The 18,715-nt window shown below is 51.2% G+C and overlaps 1 protein-coding gene across 6 annotated transcripts in view; it reads right to left on the reverse strand.

The window, feature by feature from the left end:
* Nucleotides 1–18,715, reverse strand: part of slc4a7 (solute carrier family 4 member 7) — a 62,425-nt gene that overhangs the window by 32,507 nt on the left and 11,203 nt on the right. For all 6 annotated transcript variants that reach the window (XM_035379814.1, XM_035379823.1, XM_035379839.1 and 3 more), the window contains exons 2-3: nucleotides 8,546–8,627; nucleotides 986–1,129 (exon numbers count right to left, since the gene is read on the reverse strand). In XM_035379814.1, coding sequence (XP_035235705.1) covers nucleotides 986–1,129; nucleotides 8,546–8,627 — 226 coding nt within the window. The remainder of the gene's footprint in view (nucleotides 1–985; nucleotides 1,130–8,545; nucleotides 8,628–18,715) is intronic.

Below are 18,715 nucleotides of genomic sequence, written 5' to 3' on the forward strand. Positions count from 1 at the left end.
TCAGCTCTGTGTGTTCAGTGCAGTTCAGCTCTGTGTGTTCAGCGCAGTTACTGTATGCAAGCTGGGAGAGAGTGACAGGCAGTGGGATAACACTGATAGCCTTGCTTTCATTATTGCCTAAATCCAGGAACAAACTGCAACTGATCTGGGCCTCAGAGGGAAAAGCAGCCTGGAAAGGTCATGAGACATCGCAGCTTGATTAAACAGTAATGACAGACTCTAATTAAAAGGGGATTACATCACATTAAAACACTGACAATGAGCTCAGGCACTGTGCGTGTGTGTGTGTGCGCACACTCGTGTTTGCATGCGCGTGTGTGCGTGTGTGTGTGTGTGTCTGAGAGTCTGTGTGCGTGTATGTGGGTAAGCGTGCGTGTGTGTGTGTGTGTGTGTGTGAGTGTGTGTGTGGGTGTCTGAGAGTCTGTGTGTGTATGTGGGTAAGCGTGCGTGTGTGTGTGTGTGTGTGTGTGTGTGTGTGTGTGTGTCTGAGAGTCTGTGTGCGTGTATGTGGGTAAGCGTGCGTGTGTGTGTGTGTGTGTGTGAGTGTGTGTGTGGGTGTCTGAGAGTCTGTGTGTGTATGTGGGTAAGCGTGCGTGTGTGTGTGTGTGTGTGAGAGTGTGTGTGTGTATGTGGGTAAGCGTGCGTGTGTGTGTGTGTGTGTGTGTGAGTGTGTGTGTGTGTGTGTGTGTGTGTGCGTGTGGGTGTCTGAGAGTCTGTGTGTGTGTATATGGGTAAGCGTGTGTGTGTGTGTGTGTGTGTCTGAGAGTCTGTGTGTGTGTATGTGGGTAAGCGTGTGTGTGTGTGTGTGTGTGTGTGTGTGTGTGTGTGTGTGTGTCTGAGAGTCTGTGTGTGTGTATGTGGGTAAGCGTGTGTGTGTGTGTGTGTGTGTGTGTGTGTGTGTGTCTGAGAGTCTGTGTGTGTGTATGTGGGTAAGCGTGCGTGTGTAAGTTTATATACACGTGTAAGTGTGTGCTTATGGCGTTACCGTATGTGGGCGACTCTCTCCCATCCTCACGGTCAGAGCCTCGCTCTTTTCTCTTGCGGTGATGCTTGTGTCCACGGTGACGATGTCGGCGCCTACTCTGCTTCCCCAGAGGGACATGAACGCCAACATACACCGCCCTGTGACCTAGAGCAGAGACAGGGACAAAATCACTTGTCAACATTAACATAACAGAATTATCAGTGTGTTCCTCAGTACACTAGGTTTTCTACAAAGCTACTTGTGCTATTAACACAATGTATTTCATGCCAGTAAAGCATGCTCAGCTGAAAGACAGCGGTATAGGGGGCTGCTGGGTGGCTCATCCTGTTAAGGCTCTTAAGGCTGTTACAGTGCATAAACAGCCCCACAGTCCCATATCAAAAGCATACTGTGCCAGTGCTGACAGTGATGGGAGGAGTTCAGTCAGAGATGGGAGGGGCTCAGTCAGAGATGGGAGGGGTTCAGTCAGAGATGGGAGCGGCTCAGTCAGAGATGGGAGGGTTTAACTGAACCAGTGACTGATGTGTGTGTGAAGCCCACTGGGGTGAGAGAAGAAGCAGCGATCAGCATCGCAAGCCTCAGAAGAGAGCGTGTGCTTGTCCCCCATAGCAACAGCAGAAGTTCCAGCAGGGAGTGCAGCTGCACATAAGAGTGGGCACTTCAAACCGGGGAGACCAAGGGAAAAACAGAATGACAGAGGTACAGAGGGAAGGAGGGAGAGGCAGATAGAGAGACAGAGATATGGAGAGGAGGGAGAAGGACAGAGGGGAGAAGATGAGAGGGGGAGCGAGAGCATATTTGATTAGACAGATTGAGTGGCGTGACGTTAATGAACAGCAGCCTCAGGAGCGCAGCGCTGCTTCTGCTCCTCTCTCTCTTCTCTCTTTCACACGGCGTCAGGAAACAGACACCGCGTCAGCCTCTGGTCTGACTTCCTGTTAAAGGGCTTCCGTCTGCCTGTCACAGCGCAGCCGCCGCGGATGTGCTCCTGCACCGAGACGGGAAGCAGGCCGGGGGCTGACACCAGACTGAGCACACACACACGCACACGCACACACACGCACTAAGACACTCTTTCAAAAAGGCACACACCACTCTGCTACAGACAGACAAGCCTCTGCACTGTAGGCATCGGCAACATCGCCACCTGCACCTCTGATAGGTGAAGCAGAAGTCATGTGATTGCCCCTTGCAGGGTGGTCGCTTGTCTTTAATGAACAGCAAAATCATAAGAGAAAGATTCCAAAGAGATCTGAATGAAACTAGGGTTGCCACAGCAACGGTTCAGAGTGCTCCACTAAGTGCCACCCCAGTTCATTATTTAATGCGCTCTGTGCAAAGGCTCATGGGATGTTGGTTTGCGCGCTGCTGTGTAGATCGAGCACTTGTTCAAGAGCACGGTCTGGAGCAGGTGCTGCGCAGACCGGCTAATCTTAGTACCCTGCAATTAAATGCATGGAGTGAGCAGAGCCCAGAAGCAGGCGGACGGGAGGATGAGGTTCAGTACGTCTGCGCAGGGCACCTCTGCTGGCCGAGCCACCAATGAGAAAAGACTCCCTCTCTCTCCTGAACACAACGGCCTGGAATGTGCACACCGTCAAACAAAGTGACCGTGTCCTCTCCCTCTCGCCAAAAACATCTCCCCTCCACAAAGGCAAGCAGAGGCTCCCACAAGCGCCTGGCTTTCAGGCTCACCAGGAGAAGGCGAGAAATGATTTTGGCCAGTTACAGAATTATATGTGCTGCTGTTTTTATTTGGGCAGGGAGGAGCAGAAGAGGCGTCTGCTTCATTTAAGCGGGAGAAAGGAAGCTTGTTGATACAGGTTAAAGTGGGCTGCAAAGGACTCGGGTGAGAGAGAGCAGGCTGGTCTTTCAGTACACTGCAGAATGAAACCATTTAGCTGCCATTCAAGCCCGAAGTGAAACAGGCCTCTTGAATGCAATACTGACACTTCAGACAATTTAACAATCACCCATGCCACTGAAGTCTAATGTATCTCACATTTGGCACAAACGCTGCCGTATATAAACGCACTTTTGGTGAGATGCAGTCTATAACACTTAGAGCTGAAGTCACAGCGAGGGGTGAGCTTTGTGGTCCAGTGCATGCTGTGGTTTCATTGAGGGAGAGCCTGGAGCTCCACTTCCCCAGGGACAGAGTCACAGGAGAGCAGTTACACACACTGGGGGGGGGGGGGGTCCGATACATCCCACCCCTGGTCCCCTGGCAGCATGTGACACAGGGCGGAGAGGTCAGGGCTCCGCAGGTGGGCGTGGTCTGACGCAGTCCTCTTTAGCCAGGGGGCATTGCTGAACTGCTGAAGCTCTGGTGTGCGCACTGGTCCCTGGATAAAGAGGCCGAGCTGCATTCGGACCGTCTTACTGCCACACGGATTGAGCTGCTGAAGTTCACGTACCTCCGAGCAGCCCTCTCTCACCCTGCCCTCGCACCCCGCTCGCAAGGTCAGAGGTCAGTCTGGGGGCTTGGCAGCAGTGAGCACGGGTCACCACGTGGGAGGGGCACGTACACTTCAACACTTTAATGCAATCCCACCCCACTGAGGGACCACCTACAGCAGGCCTGCTTCCTGTTCCACCCGCCCTCCTTTCAAAACGGACCAACACTCAGAGCCACCCAGTAGGCCTAGTAGCACCACAATTCCAATTATGGGTCTACCAGAGAAATATAGGCAGACCGGGATGGGAGACTATGTCTACAACACCCAGGACAGAGCTTGCCACCGGCATGGACCAAAGCATAAAAAAATTTAAATGACACCACGGGTAATCAATAGCAACAGACTGAACAGACAGAGGCAAACTCCCACCTCAACAAACTATCTGGGCAAACATCACCACTCATTTCTACTGGGAGTTGCTAAAATGACCAATCAGCAGCGGGGACATGCAGCTTCAGCGCGGCTGACCCCTCAGAGCTCCTCCCTCTTACTGTATGTAGCCTACTTCCTGTAAGAGGAAGAGCGTGGCCTTTTCCTTAAAATAAGCAAGCGTGAAAAATGACTGCTCAGCAAAGCATTCCCAAAGCTCAAACAGACTTTATCAGATAAAACAAATATGCTCTGTACGACATCGGGCCAGATAAGATAAATAAAAGTGTTAAACACAGAAAGGGATTTCCCATACAGCTCGTCAGGATCAGCGTATTCTTGGATACATCCTGCTACACATAGGAGAGCTTCATGTCCTCTTGCACACACACCACACACACACACATGCACGCACAGACAGACACACACATACACACAATATCTAGCTTATTTTACGTACAACACTCTAAATACCCAGTTTCACACAGTCTCTGCCAACAGCACACTATGGGATGTAAATACTTAATTCCCTCTAATACCATAACCTATTACCTGCACCAATCAGCGGCATGCCAGGGATTCAAACCTGCAACCCATTCCGTGAACCCATTTCCTCACATCGCCGTGGGCAAACATGACAAAGCACACCACGGATGTCTATTCAAAGTCTGATTCACAGCATTGGCATTTAAGACATGCTTTTGACACCTATTCCTTTATGCCAAGCTGAGGCTACACATCAAACCTGGAAATCCTGTTCGTCTCGGTCCCTCCTGTGAAGGGCTCAACCCTTTCATTAACTGGCTTACGTGCACTCTAGAACTAAAGCCCCACTTCCCACAGCTGAACTCTATCTAAAGGAAAGCACAGTGTAAAGCCTACCAAATCCCCACTGGCCCATTCCTTCTGCACATCTATATTAGCCCCTATAATAAACGCCATACAGGTGGGTGACCTACATGACTGTCCCACAGAGGCTGCTACTATGTGTCACCAACCCAAATCCAAGCACTGCTGAGCATGGCTGGTCTAAATAAGCACAGGATGAGCACCACAGCAGCCAATCCCCGCACACTGCCTCCTAGCCTCCAGTCACCTGTGTCTGAGGGTCAGGCTACACAAACACTGGGCTTTTGAATACAGCCACACACACTGAAGAACATGCCGGTGCCTTTCTAATGACCTCTCCCTTCATTTCAGCACATCTGTGAACAAAGCAACAATGCCCAATTTATCTGTCAGGACAAGTCATCACAGATCCGAAAACAAGGCCCACGGCCACGGACCAACAGGAACCCAGGACAGAAGGAAGAGAGGGATGTTACAGGACAGAGGGACGTTACGGGATGGAGGGAGGGGGACAGGAGCAGAGGCAGGACAGAGGGACGTTACGGGATGGAGGGAGGGGGACAGGAGCAGAGGCAGGACAGAGGGACGTTACGGGATGGAGGGAGGGGGACAGGAGCAGAGGCAGGACAGAGGGACGTTACGGGATGGAGGGAGGGGGACAGGAGCAGAGGCAGGACAGAGGGACGTTACGGGATGGAGGGAGGGGGACAGGAGCAGAGGCAGGACAGAGGGACGCTACGGGATGGAGGGAGGGGGACAGGAGCAGAGGCAGGACAGAGGGACGTTACGGGATGGAGGGAGGGGGACAGGAGCAGAGGCAGGACAGAGGGACGCTACGGGATGGAGGGAGGGGGACAGGAGCAGAGGCAGGACAGAGGGACGTTACGGGATGGAGGGAGGGGGACAGGAGCAGAGGCAGGACAGAGGGACGCTACGGGATGGAGGGAGGGGGACAGGAGCAGAGGCAGGACAGAGGGACGTTACGGGATGGAGGGAGGGGGACAGGAGCAGAGGCAGGACAGAGGGACGTTACGGGATGGAGGGAGGGGGACAGGAGCAGAGGCAGGACAGAGGGACGCTACGGGATGGAGGGAGGGGGACAGGAGCAGAGGCAGGACAGAGGGACGCTACGGGATGGAGGGAGGGGGACAGGAGCAGAGGCAGGACAGAGGGACGTTACGGGATGGAGGGAGGGGGACAGGAGCAGAGGCAGGACAGAGGGACGTTACGGGATGGAGGGAGGGGGACAGGAGCAGAGGCAGGACAGAGGGACGTTACGGGATGGAGGGAGGGGGACAGGAGCAGAGGCAGGACAGAGGGACGTTACGGGATGGAGGGAGGGGGACAGGAGCAGAGGCAGGACAGAGGGACGTTACGGGATGGAGGGAGGGGGACAGGAGCAGAGGCAGGACAGAGGGACGCTACGGGATGGAGGGAGGGGGACAGGAGCAGAGGCAGGACAGAGGGACGCTACGGGATGGAGGGAGGGGGACAGGAGCAGAGGCAGGACAGAGGGACGTTACGGGATGGAGGGAGGGGGACAGGAGCAGAGGCAGGACAGAGGGACGTTACGGGATGGAGGGAGGGGGACAGGAGCAGAGGCAGGACAGAGGGACGTTACGGGATGGAGGGAGGGGGACAGGAGCAGAGGCAGGACAGAGGGACGTTACGGGATGGAGGGAGGGGGACAGGAGCAGAGGCAGGACAGAGGGACGCTACGGGATGGAGGGAGGGGGACAGGAGGCAGAGGCAGATGAGGACGGGTGCTCCTCTGAAAGGAGGCGCCGCGGTGCAGGTTCGCGGATGAGCGGGCGGCCGCGGTCTGCAGGAGCCCCGGCTCCAGGTCATTAATCGGCGCTAATGCTATTAGCGAAGGAGGAGGGGGCGGAGCCGGGCGCAGGGGAGCGACACTGACACCAGCACAGGCCTGTGTGAAAGGCCCAACGTGCCCAACGCGCTTCAAGGCTGCTAAAGTTCAGCCAGCTGAGTCATGAACGGTGTTTTTTGTGCTGAGCTCAGCGTGCTCCAGTGTTCCTTATTCTGAGCCAGTCCCCCTTAGAGCGCCTGGGTAAGGAGCTTTACTCCGCCAGGAGAAGCCTGCACCGCTACACTGGCAGTGTTCTCCATATGTTAATTTAAGATTCAGTATTCAGTTCCCCGTGTACATTATTCATTGCTGCGTTGGTGGAGCTGCTTGGCAGGAGTTAGGGTTGTCCCCAGGGCATTAACATGAGCAGGACTCTCTGTGCCTTCGGGGGGCGGGGGGGGGGGCTCAGGTCAATGGTGAACCAGGAAACCAAAGAGGGGGCCGGACAATGAGACCTGGGTCCCCCTGCGCATACATTTCCAAGATAAAAGAGTGTGAGTGTGCATGTGCATATCTTTGCCTGTTTGTGTGTGTGTGTGTGTGTGCGTGTGCGTGTGTGTGTGTGTGTGCGTGTGTGCGTGTGTGTGTGTGTGTGTGTGCGTGTGGGCGCATGCACGTGTGTCTGCATGAGTCTTTGTGTTTAGTGGAGTTTGGTTCAGAGCTGCTGCTGGTTGAGCTCTGTGTGGAAGGAGAGGGATTCTGCAGCATCCCCAGTCCAGCAGCACAGTCAGATACAGTTCTCTAGTGACCGGGTGCTGCTAGTGATTATGAGACACAGAGACACGGTCCCCATGAGCACAGCTGGGCCAGAGGCTGGGGAATGTGGGACAGGATGTTTTCAGGTGAGCCTTGTGTGCATGGCTCTGATACAGGGACAGAGTGTGTGAAAGAGCCCAGCCAGAGCAGCCATACCAGGGAGAAGCAGGGCTGCTCACTCTCACTGACACACCTTATAACATCACCAACATGTGTATACACCACAGTATGAGAAACATACACATGGTGCAGCAGACGTGTGTGTGTGTGTGTGCATGCGTGTGTGTGTGTATGTGTGCGTGCGTGTGTGCTTGTGCGTGCGTGTGTGTGTATGTGTGCGTGTGTGCTTGTGCGTGCGTGTGCGTGTGTGTGTGTGTATGTGTGCTTGTGCGTGCGCGTTGAAGGACGACACTGGGACAGAAAGGGGGGTGCAGCATCATACACTGTGACTCCAGTGAAGCTCTGTAATCAGCCCCATAACGGGGCATTGTCAGGGAGGAGCAGTGCGTCACAGCGCTCCTCACACACAAACACGCAGGGAGGGGGCCAGCCCCTGGAGAGCCGCGCTCAGGAGCAGGTGGCAGATGCACAAACACAAACGCCACCGCGGAGCACAGCCAGACCACGCCAGGGCTTTCACAAGCCATGTGTGACCATTCAAATTTCTCATTTTAGGAACCAGAAAACACTTCAGACAAACAAAAAAAAAAGAACCTACGGTTAAATAAACAGGCTCTGCTGCAAATGTCAAAGCTTTCACAGGTTTGCAGCCACAGGGCAGGAACAGAGAATAAACTCCTAACACAGTGTAATGTTAGGGACTCATGGACACAGCAAACTGTAGCTCCATGACACCACTGGACTTGCCACTACCGCTGATGTGGCACTATCCTACATTTCCAACCACTACTTTGTTTTTCACTGTTGTGAGGACCCTGGTCCTGTCCTCCAAGGAGCCCTGGAGGCATCACCACAGTCTCTAAGCCCAGGTCCAAGTTCCAGGCACCTCATGTGTCCGTATCACAACCACTGGGCCTGCAAGAACCTCTACAGTCCCGCTGCCCACACCACCTGTGCCCAGAACATCACTTCCTGTCCCCCGTTCCAAAGGTACCATAATGATATCTTTCTGACTCTGAGGACACAGCGTGAAGGAGACAGCGGGATATAAAAAGATGAAAAGTCAGCACAAGGCAGAGGAGAGAAAGCCAGAGAGACAGAGAGCAAGAAGGACAAGAGGGCACCGAGAGGCTGACTTACTTTCAAGCTCTTCTTTCTCAAAGTTTGTGTGGATGGTGGAGCTGGTCTTTCCCAGGTCCACAACTGCCTCGTCATCGTTTCCCTGAAAGAGAAAATAAAACGGTAAATCCCCAGAGTGAAGCGGGCACCCGGTCACGGCCCAAAGTACTAAAATCGTTCTGGTTTCGAAAAAATAATCAGCTGGAAGGCACCTGCGAGGGTGGAAGTAAATATTTGGGTTGGACACGGCTCAGCTCTCAGACAAACAGGCACGGAACCCACAACCTGACGGAAGGGGATTCGACTATTCTTGGTTTGGCACGCTTCACTCCTTCTTCCCTCCCTGTCTGTGTCTCTCTCTCACTCTGTATTTTAGTGGTGGCATTTCGTGAATCACATTAAAGCTCAGGAGTTTGTAAAAAGCAGGCAGAGGAGGAGGAAGTACACCACAGTTCACACAACGCAAGCCAACTGCCTGCCCAGCCTGTCTTCACTCCAGCTGACGCCCCCAAATGCCCTCCTGACCCCAGCCGCCCCTCTAAATCCCAGGTCAGCCCACAGCGTGTGTGGGAGTGTTACTGCCCTCATACCACTTGTCACCGTCAGCCTAGAACAATTTCTCACCAACACACATCAGTCACTTTTAGGTGCACAATCCTGCCATAAGGGTCCACTGGGTGAGGCTAGAGGGCACTGGGCTAACCTTGCAGGTGATTATTACGTTAAAGCCTTTGACCACTCCTCCTCCTCACTGGCTCCCACAAACAAGGACACACAGAGGGAAAGAAAAGATTATACACTCAAGTACAGTGGCTACAATGACCTTCATCAAAGCAACAGCAAGAGGGCAAAGCTTAGTGCTGGGAGACTGGCATCTCTCTTTATGGTCTGACTGAGGTGGTCTTGCGAAGTTACACTAAGGAAACATCATGCTCTGTACTTTCACTTTCACAACAACAGGAAGAAGAATTTCAACGTGCTACCCAATATCTCATCAACTTCAGAGAATGTGTGGCTGAATGAAAGCCTGTCTTTATTCATTTCCCATTCAGACGGCTTCCAAAATCAAAAATGTGACTGAAAAATCAAGTTATTTTCCCCCCCTAAGTGCTGTGGGAATCTCTACATAAACAATGACTCATTGCAGAGATCTAGATGTACTCACACGCTCAGACAGGAAAAGACATTTATCTACCAATTCTGTTGCTTTCTCTAAGGCCATCTCTCATGAATATTGATGAGAGAAAAGAACAATTTTTCTTCCTTTTGGAAAACAAACCTTCCAATACTGATCCCAGTGATGAATGTGTTCCATCTCCTCTCTGTATGTAGGGAGCATGGCTGGCCATGTTGGACTGAGCCTTCCCTCCAAACCGAGCTAAACTCTGCATCCACAGAATAAAGATGCTGTGATTCCAGAACAGTGGGCACCAACCCTCCTTTCAAATGTCCATATTTTATGCAAATAAGATGCAAATGTATCTGAAAGCGTCTGTGAGAAAGGGAGGAGTCTGTGAGGAATAAATAAAGCAAAGTGAGACCAGCACTGCCCTGGGGCAGGAGGCACAGCTCATACCCTCATGGCAAACAGCCAGCTGTAGTGCGTCTTTCTGTCACATTACGTCACCAAACCAGAAACTCACACAGCCAGTCCAGGCAACAGAATCCTCCAGAAACAAACTAACACGTGTCACAGTTATGTTTCTATAGCTGCAGTGGTGTTCTGTTTTTGTAACGGTGTTCAGTAATGTTTCACTGACTGTAATGGTGCAGTGTTTTTATAACCGTGTTCAGTAATGTTTCACTGACTGTAATGGTGCAGTTTTTATAACGGTGTTCAGTAATGTTTCACTAACTGTAATGGTGCAGTGTTTTTATAACGGTGTTCAGTAATGTTTCACTAACTGTAATGGTGCAGTGTTTTTATAACCGTGTTCAGTAATGTTTCACTAACTGTAATGGTGCAGTGTTTTTATAACCGTGTTCAGTAATGTTTCACTGACTGTAATGGTGCAGTGTTTTTATAACCGTGTTCAGTAATGTTTCACTGAGTGTATTGGTGCAGTGTTTTTATAACCGTGTTCAGTAATGTTTCACTGAGTGTAATGGTGCAGTGTTTTTATAACCGTGTTCAGTAATGTTTCACTGAGTGTAATGGTGCAGTGTTTTTATAACCGTGTTCAGTAATGTTTCACTGAGTGTAATGGTGCAGTGTTTTTATAACCGTGTTCAGTAATGTTTCACTGAGTGTAATGGTGCAGTGTTTTTATAACCGTGTTCAGTAATGTTTCACTGAGTGTAATGGTGCAGTGTTTTTATAACCGTTCAGACACAGAGAGTAGACACAGCTGGTTATTTGTCTCCCGTACTCTGTATATAGTTGAAGACTGACGGCATGTCTGTGGGGTGGCTTTCTCTTTGTTTTACATTATGCTAATGTTTATGGCAGGACAACTTCCTCCAGTAAAACTATTCCCTCCCAGTCCCTCCACAGTTCAGACTTTTGCATATGACATTCAGAGGTTTCAGACCCACAGACCGCTACACAAAACAACTACTCAAACATCACCGTCAAAAAACCGCTAAAACACCACCTCTTCAGTGCAACCGCCAGTCAGGCCAGACAGCACCTCAGCATTGAGACTGAGCGCACTGTACATGGGACCCAACAGGACTGAGAGCAAACACAGGTGTGAGGATACTGAGCAGTGATGATGTCATACAGGAGAGAACCAGTCACACATAAGAGGGCCGGGCAGAAAGCTGAAACACACATCACACTCACAGACATCACAAGGAACTTACTCCTCTTTCACAGGCACACAGACACAAGGAACTTATTCCTCTTTCACAGGCACACAGACACAAGGAACTTACTCCTCTTTCACAGGCACACAGACATAAGGAACTTACTCCTCTTTCACAGGCACACAGAGCACTGCAGGTTGGCGCCGGGGCCACACTTAGCTCATCAGCTGAGTGTGGCTAGGAGTCCGCAGCAGCAGGACACAGCCCACATCCCAACAGGCCTACGCTGGGTTATTTCAGTTTAGGTGTGCGACTTCTCAACGTTTAATGGCATACAATGCAGAATTTGCAACTTGAAAATATTATAAATAACCATGGTAAGGCATAATCTTGACTTTACGCACTTTTGCGGAATTCATGCACCTTTACCTGTATTTGTTATTCTAAAATAAATGTGTTCAGGATGTGTCTGGGTGTGGCACTCTTTTCTGTGTGGGGCCGGGGTGGGTGTGGCTACAGAGAGGCAGTGTGGTTTGGGATCAGATCTCAGCGCAGTGTTTGTTACTAACTAGCCAGCTGCTGTAATGGCCCAGATACAGCAAAGCAAAAAGACAAGCCGACAGGACTCGTTCAAGAACTAAAGTTACTGTCACCTTGGAATTGCTTTTCCTCTGTGGCCACAGCTAAAGTTTGCCAAGGGCATGAACTGCGACGCGGAGCTGGCTTTGTTCCTGTTGGACCTGTAAGTAACTTCACCTCCAGCTATGCAGCTAGGCTCGCCAGAGGTCAAGTGTTTGACCGGAATGTCCAGATTTCAAAAAAAATTTTATGTCCTGTTCGTGGTCCCGACCGGATAATGTAGCCTAATGTCCAGGCCAAGTAACTGAATTTATTGGAGAAGTTTACAGACAGCTTCTAATGACTTGTGTGACTTGTGTGTGTCAATGACTTGGTCCGGTACTCACGGTTGAAGCTGGAGGAGAATACTTCTGTGATTGTAAACACAAACAAAAAAACCTGCACAGTATGCCTTTAGTCATTAAATATTTAAAAAAACCCTAAATGTTTAGGAAGACCTGTCCAATTTTCACTGTGATTATCGTAAACTTGTGTTTCTAATGTATTGGCGCTGATCTGGTGTTGGGTTTGACAAAGGAGTGAGGTTGTGACATGGACACGGGAAAAATGTTCCTTGATCAGCTCTAAAGTGATAACGCAGGCACACTTGTGTGTGTGCCAAAAATGAAACTGACATTCCTCGAAATGCTTTGCAAAGAACGGAAGATAAACTTTGAGGAGATTTCAGAAAATAAAGTCAAATGTAAGATACTTGAAAAGCACCGGCACACTGCAAAATCATGGTAGACGTAAACATTTGACAGTGACTGAGTAAGGAGCCCTGTAGCTGGAGCCTGACCACAACTCATTCTAACAAACGTCTATGAGAGCTTTAACTGTGAAAAGCCACGACAAATCCAGGCAAAAACAGGAGACCAGCGCTGCTCCTCTTCTTATTAAAGGAAAGTTTCCTTTACTTTTTCTTTGTTATATAAAACATATTCATTTAATGTTTTGCCTGTTTCTTATTTTGTTGAATTAAATTTTTAAAGATTCACTAAACCAAGCACCCCGATTAGCACTCTTATATACGCCACAGTACTTGCTTTTGAAATCTGCTCTGTGGTTGCTTTTGCAACTTTGCAGTGGAAGGCACATCTTGGCTACAGTCCAAGTGTTAAAACTGAAATGAGGCAGATTCAGAAACCCCAAACCATTTAAATGTGTGAACACATTTTTTGCACTCAAAACGTTTGGCAATTTTCCAGGTTTTGCTCGTCCCTGGTATCACTTCATCAGCTCCTACCAGTGACACAACACCAGGTGCTGACAGGCTACCAGTCACTTCTCAGTGAGATATACCACTCACACGTAGTACTGCGTGGCCTGTAAGGTGTTATAATAAAAAACCTACTGGCTGCACACGCACACACACACACACACACACACACACACACACACAGGCACACACGCACATACAGACACACAAACGCATGCACACCTGCACAAACATAAGCGCACACACACACACACACACACACACACGCACATACAGACACACAAAGGCACGCACACCTGCACACACATACGCGCACACACACACACACACACACACACGCACACACACGCACATACAGACACACAAAGGCACGCACACCTGCACACACATACGCGCACACACACACACACACACACACACACACACACACACACACACGCACATACAGACACACAAAGGCACGCACACCTGCACACACACACACACACATACGCGCACACACACACACACGCACATACGCGCACACACACACACACACACACACACACACACACACACACGCACACAGCTGGGAGCTGATTAACTCTAATCTCCGAGAGAGGTGCAGGGTGGAAACTCTGAAAGGACAAGCAGAAGGGCTGTCTGAAGAGCCTAATCCCGGCCAAACTGTTTGGTTGCAACTTCCCAAGTAGGATCAGGCACCCTGGCGGAGTCCGTCTGCCCGCTGTTTCTGAACTCTTGGAAGATTAGCCCAAGTGAGAGCTACAGAAGACCCTTATACACTTCAAACAGACCTTTTCAAATGATCATGGCATTTGTTCAACAGCTTAGATATTGATGTCCAGCTGCAGTCATGAATGAGTTAAGTAACTTTAATGAGGTCCTTGATGACCCTTTATTATCTCGACAATTACAAGCAAAGTTAAAATCTTGAATTGCACAAGTTCAGTTGGGGCAACGTGGTCTACACAAAACCTTGGAAAAACTTCAGACTCCAAAACTTAACCGACTTTTCCATTTAACAAACGTATCTACTGTATGCATCTAGTGAAGTCAGAGATCCTTTTTTTCCATTGAACTGTTCGTGACCAGCCATTACCCTGACCCATAAAAAACCCCAAAAACAGCAAACAATCAAACTTGTGATTTCCAAGGTATAAATGACAATATTGGGAAGTGGGCAGTGACCTGTATTGACTTCCACACATTAAGATCAGAGAACAATGCGCTTTGGTTGCAGAAAATCATTCACATGGATGGCGCCCTTTTCCAAGTCAAGTGAAACAGCCACACGTGTAAGCCTCCGTATCTCACCAGCTAGGGCCCACGCACAACAGCCTATGAGGCCAATCCTGGACAGGCACAGAGTACAGTATGTATAATTATACTACAGGTACATTAAAAATACCCAATAAAACTCTCTTCGGGGGGGTTTGCTCCTCACATTTCTGGTCGGTTAGAGCTGAGATGTGAACCCTGCTTCACGCGCTCTCCCAGCATCCCCAGAGGCGGGGTACGTGAGGGCCTGCGTGTGGCTGTCTGGACAGGCACCAGCGGAGATGAGCTCTGGGAGACGCTCCCAGTGAGATCATTTTACACAACTCTGAGTACAGAGCGTCTGACTGGACTCCAAGGCCCGGGACTCAGAGTACAGAGCGTCTGACTGGACTCCAAGGCCCGGGGCTCAGAGTACAGAGCGTCTGACTGGACTCCAAGGCCCGGGACTCTGAGTACAGAGCGTCTGACTGGACTCCAAGGCCCGGGACTCTGAGTACAGAGCGTCTGACTGGACTCCAAGGCCCGGGACTCTGAGTACAGAGCGTCTGACTGGACTCCAAGGCCCGGGACTCTGAGTACAGAGCGTCTGACTGGACTCCAAGGCCCGGGACTCTGAGTACAGAGCGTCTGACTGGACTCCAAGGCCCGGGGCTCAGAGTACAGAGCGTCTGACTGGACTCCAAGGCCCGGGACTCTGAGTACAGAGCGTCTGACTGGACTCCAAGGCCCGGGACTCTGAGTACAGAGCGTCTGACTGGACTCCAAGGCCCGGGACTCTGAGTACAGAGCGTCTGACTGGACTCCAAGGCCCGGGACTCTGAGTACAGAGCGTCTGACTGGACTCCAAGGCCCGGGGCTCAGAGTACAGAGCGTCTGACTGGACTCCAAGGCCCGGGACTCTGAGTACAGAGCGTCTGACTGGACTCCAAGGCCCAGGACTCTGAGTACAGAGCGTCTGACTGGACTCCAAGGCCCGGGGCTCTGAGTACAGAGCGTCTGACTGGACTCCAAGGCCCGGGGCTCTGAGTACAGAGCGTCTGACTGGACTCCAAGGCCCGGGGCTCTGAGTACAGAGCGTCTGACTGGACTCCAAGGCCCGGGACTCTGAGTACAGAGCGTCTGACTGGACTCCAAGGCCCGGGGCTCAGAGTACAGAGCGTCTGACTGGACTCCAAGGCCCGGGACTCTGAGTACAGAGCGTCTGACTGGACTCCAAGGCCCGGGACTCTGAGTACAGAGCGTCTGACTGGACTCCAAGGCCCGGGACTCTGAGTACAGAGCGTCTGACTGGACTCCAAGGCCCGGGGCTCTGAGTACAGAGCGTTTGACTGGACTCCAAGGCCCGGGGCTCTGAGTACAGAGCGTCTGACTGGACTCCAAGGCCCGGGACTCTGAGTACAGAGCGTCTGACTGGACTCCAAGGCCCGGGACTCTGAGTACAGAGCGTCTGACTGGACTCCAAGGCCCGGGACTCTGAGTACAGAGCGTCTGACTGGACTCCAAGGCCCGGGGCTCTGAGTACAGAGCGTTTGACTGGACTCCAAGGCCCGGGGCTCTGAGTACAGAGCGTCTGACTGGACTCCAAGGCCCGGGACTCTGAGTACAGAGCGTCTGACTGGACTCCAAGGCCCGGGACTCTGAGTACAGAGCGTCTGACTGGACTCCAAGGCCCGGGACTCTGAGTACAGAGCGTCTGACTGGACTCCAAGGCCCGGGGCTCAGAGTACAGAGCGTCTGACTGGACTCCAAGGCCCGGGACTCTGAGTACAGAGCGTCTGACTGGACTCCAAGGCCCGGGACTCTGAGTACAGAGCGTCTGACTGGACTCCAAGGCCCGGGACATAGGCCGGCTGACCCTGAGGTCACCGCGGCGTCCCCGAGACCCCGGCGCAGCGCTGGGGCTCCCACACACTCTCCTCCCAGAGCAGAGCAGAGCGCTCCGGAGGACCGGCCCTTCAGCACTGAGACCAACAGCCTGACTGTCTGTGCACATCTCCCTCTCATACCTCCACACATTAGGGCCTATGTCCAATACAATACAATATACCTTATTGTCCTCACACAAACTTACACACACACATACGCACGCACAAACTTACATACACACACATACTGTACGTCTCCCTCTCACACATCCACACATTCATAAATACGCATACATGCACGCACACACACACACAAACCTACACAAAAACAACACACACACAAACTTATACACACGTGCAGACACAACACACACACACCCAACTCCAAAACTTAACTGACTTTTCCATTTAGGCACCAGCAGAGATGCCGTGGGCAGCAGTGTAGTATAATAGGTAAAGAGCTGATCTTGTAACCAAAAGGTCATAGGTTCGACTCCCAGGTAGGACCTTGCCGTTGTACCCTTCAGCAAGGTACTTAACCTGCAATGCTTCAGTATAGGCTATATACAGCTGTATAAACAGATGCACTGTAAATGCTATGTAATGTAAGTCGCTCTGGATAAGTGTGTCTGCTAAATGCCTGTAATGTAACACACACACACACATGCACGCACAAACTTGCATACACACACATACTGTACATGTCTCCCTCTCACACAACCATACATTCATATACACGCACGCATGCACACACGCGCACGCGCACGCGCACGCGCACGCGCACGCGCACGCGCACGCGCACACGCACACGCACACGCACACGCACACGCACACGCACACGCACACGCACACGCACACGCACACGCACACGCACACACACACGCACACACACACACACACACACACACACACACACACACACACACTGAGATCTCAGGCTGGCTGTAAAGCCTGGTCAGCACAGCGGAGCTCTTCCCCAGTGAGGCCAGGCAGACCTGCATCAGTAACGCAGCAGATACAGCAGCAGACCGTCTCGGCCACAGCACCACACAAGCGCTGTAAAGCACGCGCTCACATCAACATTATAACAGCCGCCACTCAATCACCCCATTATGCCCAGGATAAAGACCGCCTTCGCTCCGGGCCATTGCTCTCACATCCACTGGACTGATGGAGCTTCTGTCATCTACACTACCACTCAATGCACTGCATTTACCTCAGGCCAGAAGTGCCACTGCAAACATGCCTTTATGCCATGAGTTTCAGTTTAACCCCTAGTTTAAACACACAAATCCAGAATTGAAAAAGCCTTAAGGAAAATAAAACATCAGTCTTGGCCCTATTTTAAACTACGCAACTCCATTAGCCAAGACTGCTGAAATACTGCCAAATGTGTCAAACGTGCGTGCCAAACCACGCCCACGACAAAAGCCCTAAAACATGATGGATGCACACAGCAACCTCAGCACAGACAGTAAATGTGCTTGTACCGCAACAAAATGCCAAACCTTGCGCTAACCAACAGACTCTGTGCTAGAGCTGTGAGCCAGTCTTTCCACTGGCAGTGCAGGGCTGCTCCATTATCAGGCCTGTAAACGGCAGGGTGGGCCTATAACACTGCCCAGTGTGCATGACCACGAATCGCATGTCTACGGAAGAACACTTAGCTAGGCTGAGGCTCTGATGGCTACCGCTCCTTCCACTGCCCCGCCCACTGGCTGTGACTGCTACGGCTCCTCCCACTGCCCCACCTAGCACCTAGTTCAGCCACCCGTGATGCATGTAACAGGACGAGGGGGGAGGGGGCTATTTTTGGGACTTTTCTCTGAGCTCACTTCTCTAAAAACTATGGTTTAAAAATACCGCTTGGCAACGCGCTGTCCCACATAGCCCTCTTCCAAAAATACATGGGACAGAAATATGGCCCATGCTGGCCACGCGTGTGTGCGGAAAGGTTAGGGCAGTGTGAGCCCAGAACCCCTCACCACTGCCGGGCGGAAAGACTTCTACCTTCATGCCAAACTCTGAACACATGATCCATGTGTGTAATTTCACCTTTTAACATGGAGCACAGTTTCCATGTTGATGCAATAACTCTTCCCCATTTCCTCTATTAGATTGACAACCTGGAAACTGTTATGGTTTCAGCACACTTCCTGTTATTAAAAAGGCAGATGCGTCCACTTCCATTTTGTTCCTGCTCATGAAGACGATGAGTATTGCTCCATTCTATGTTAAGCCAATACCATGGCAGGTATCACAGTGTAAATTCAGAGATATTTGGAAAGTGAAGCCGTTCGTGCTGAACACATTGCTCAAGGATGTGCCAGCAGCATCTCCCCTGGAAACCACACCACTAACCCACAGTTCTGATTGGTCAGCCTCTGCTGTCACTCCAAACGGCTGCCACTGAATTGTCTACCTGCATGCACACACTTACACTGAGTAAATCTGAGCACAGTG

Source organism: Anguilla anguilla, chromosome 1 (genome assembly GCF_013347855.1).
Source record: "Anguilla anguilla isolate fAngAng1 chromosome 1, fAngAng1.pri, whole genome shotgun sequence".
NCBI lineage: Eukaryota > Metazoa > Chordata > Actinopteri > Anguilliformes > Anguillidae > Anguilla > Anguilla anguilla.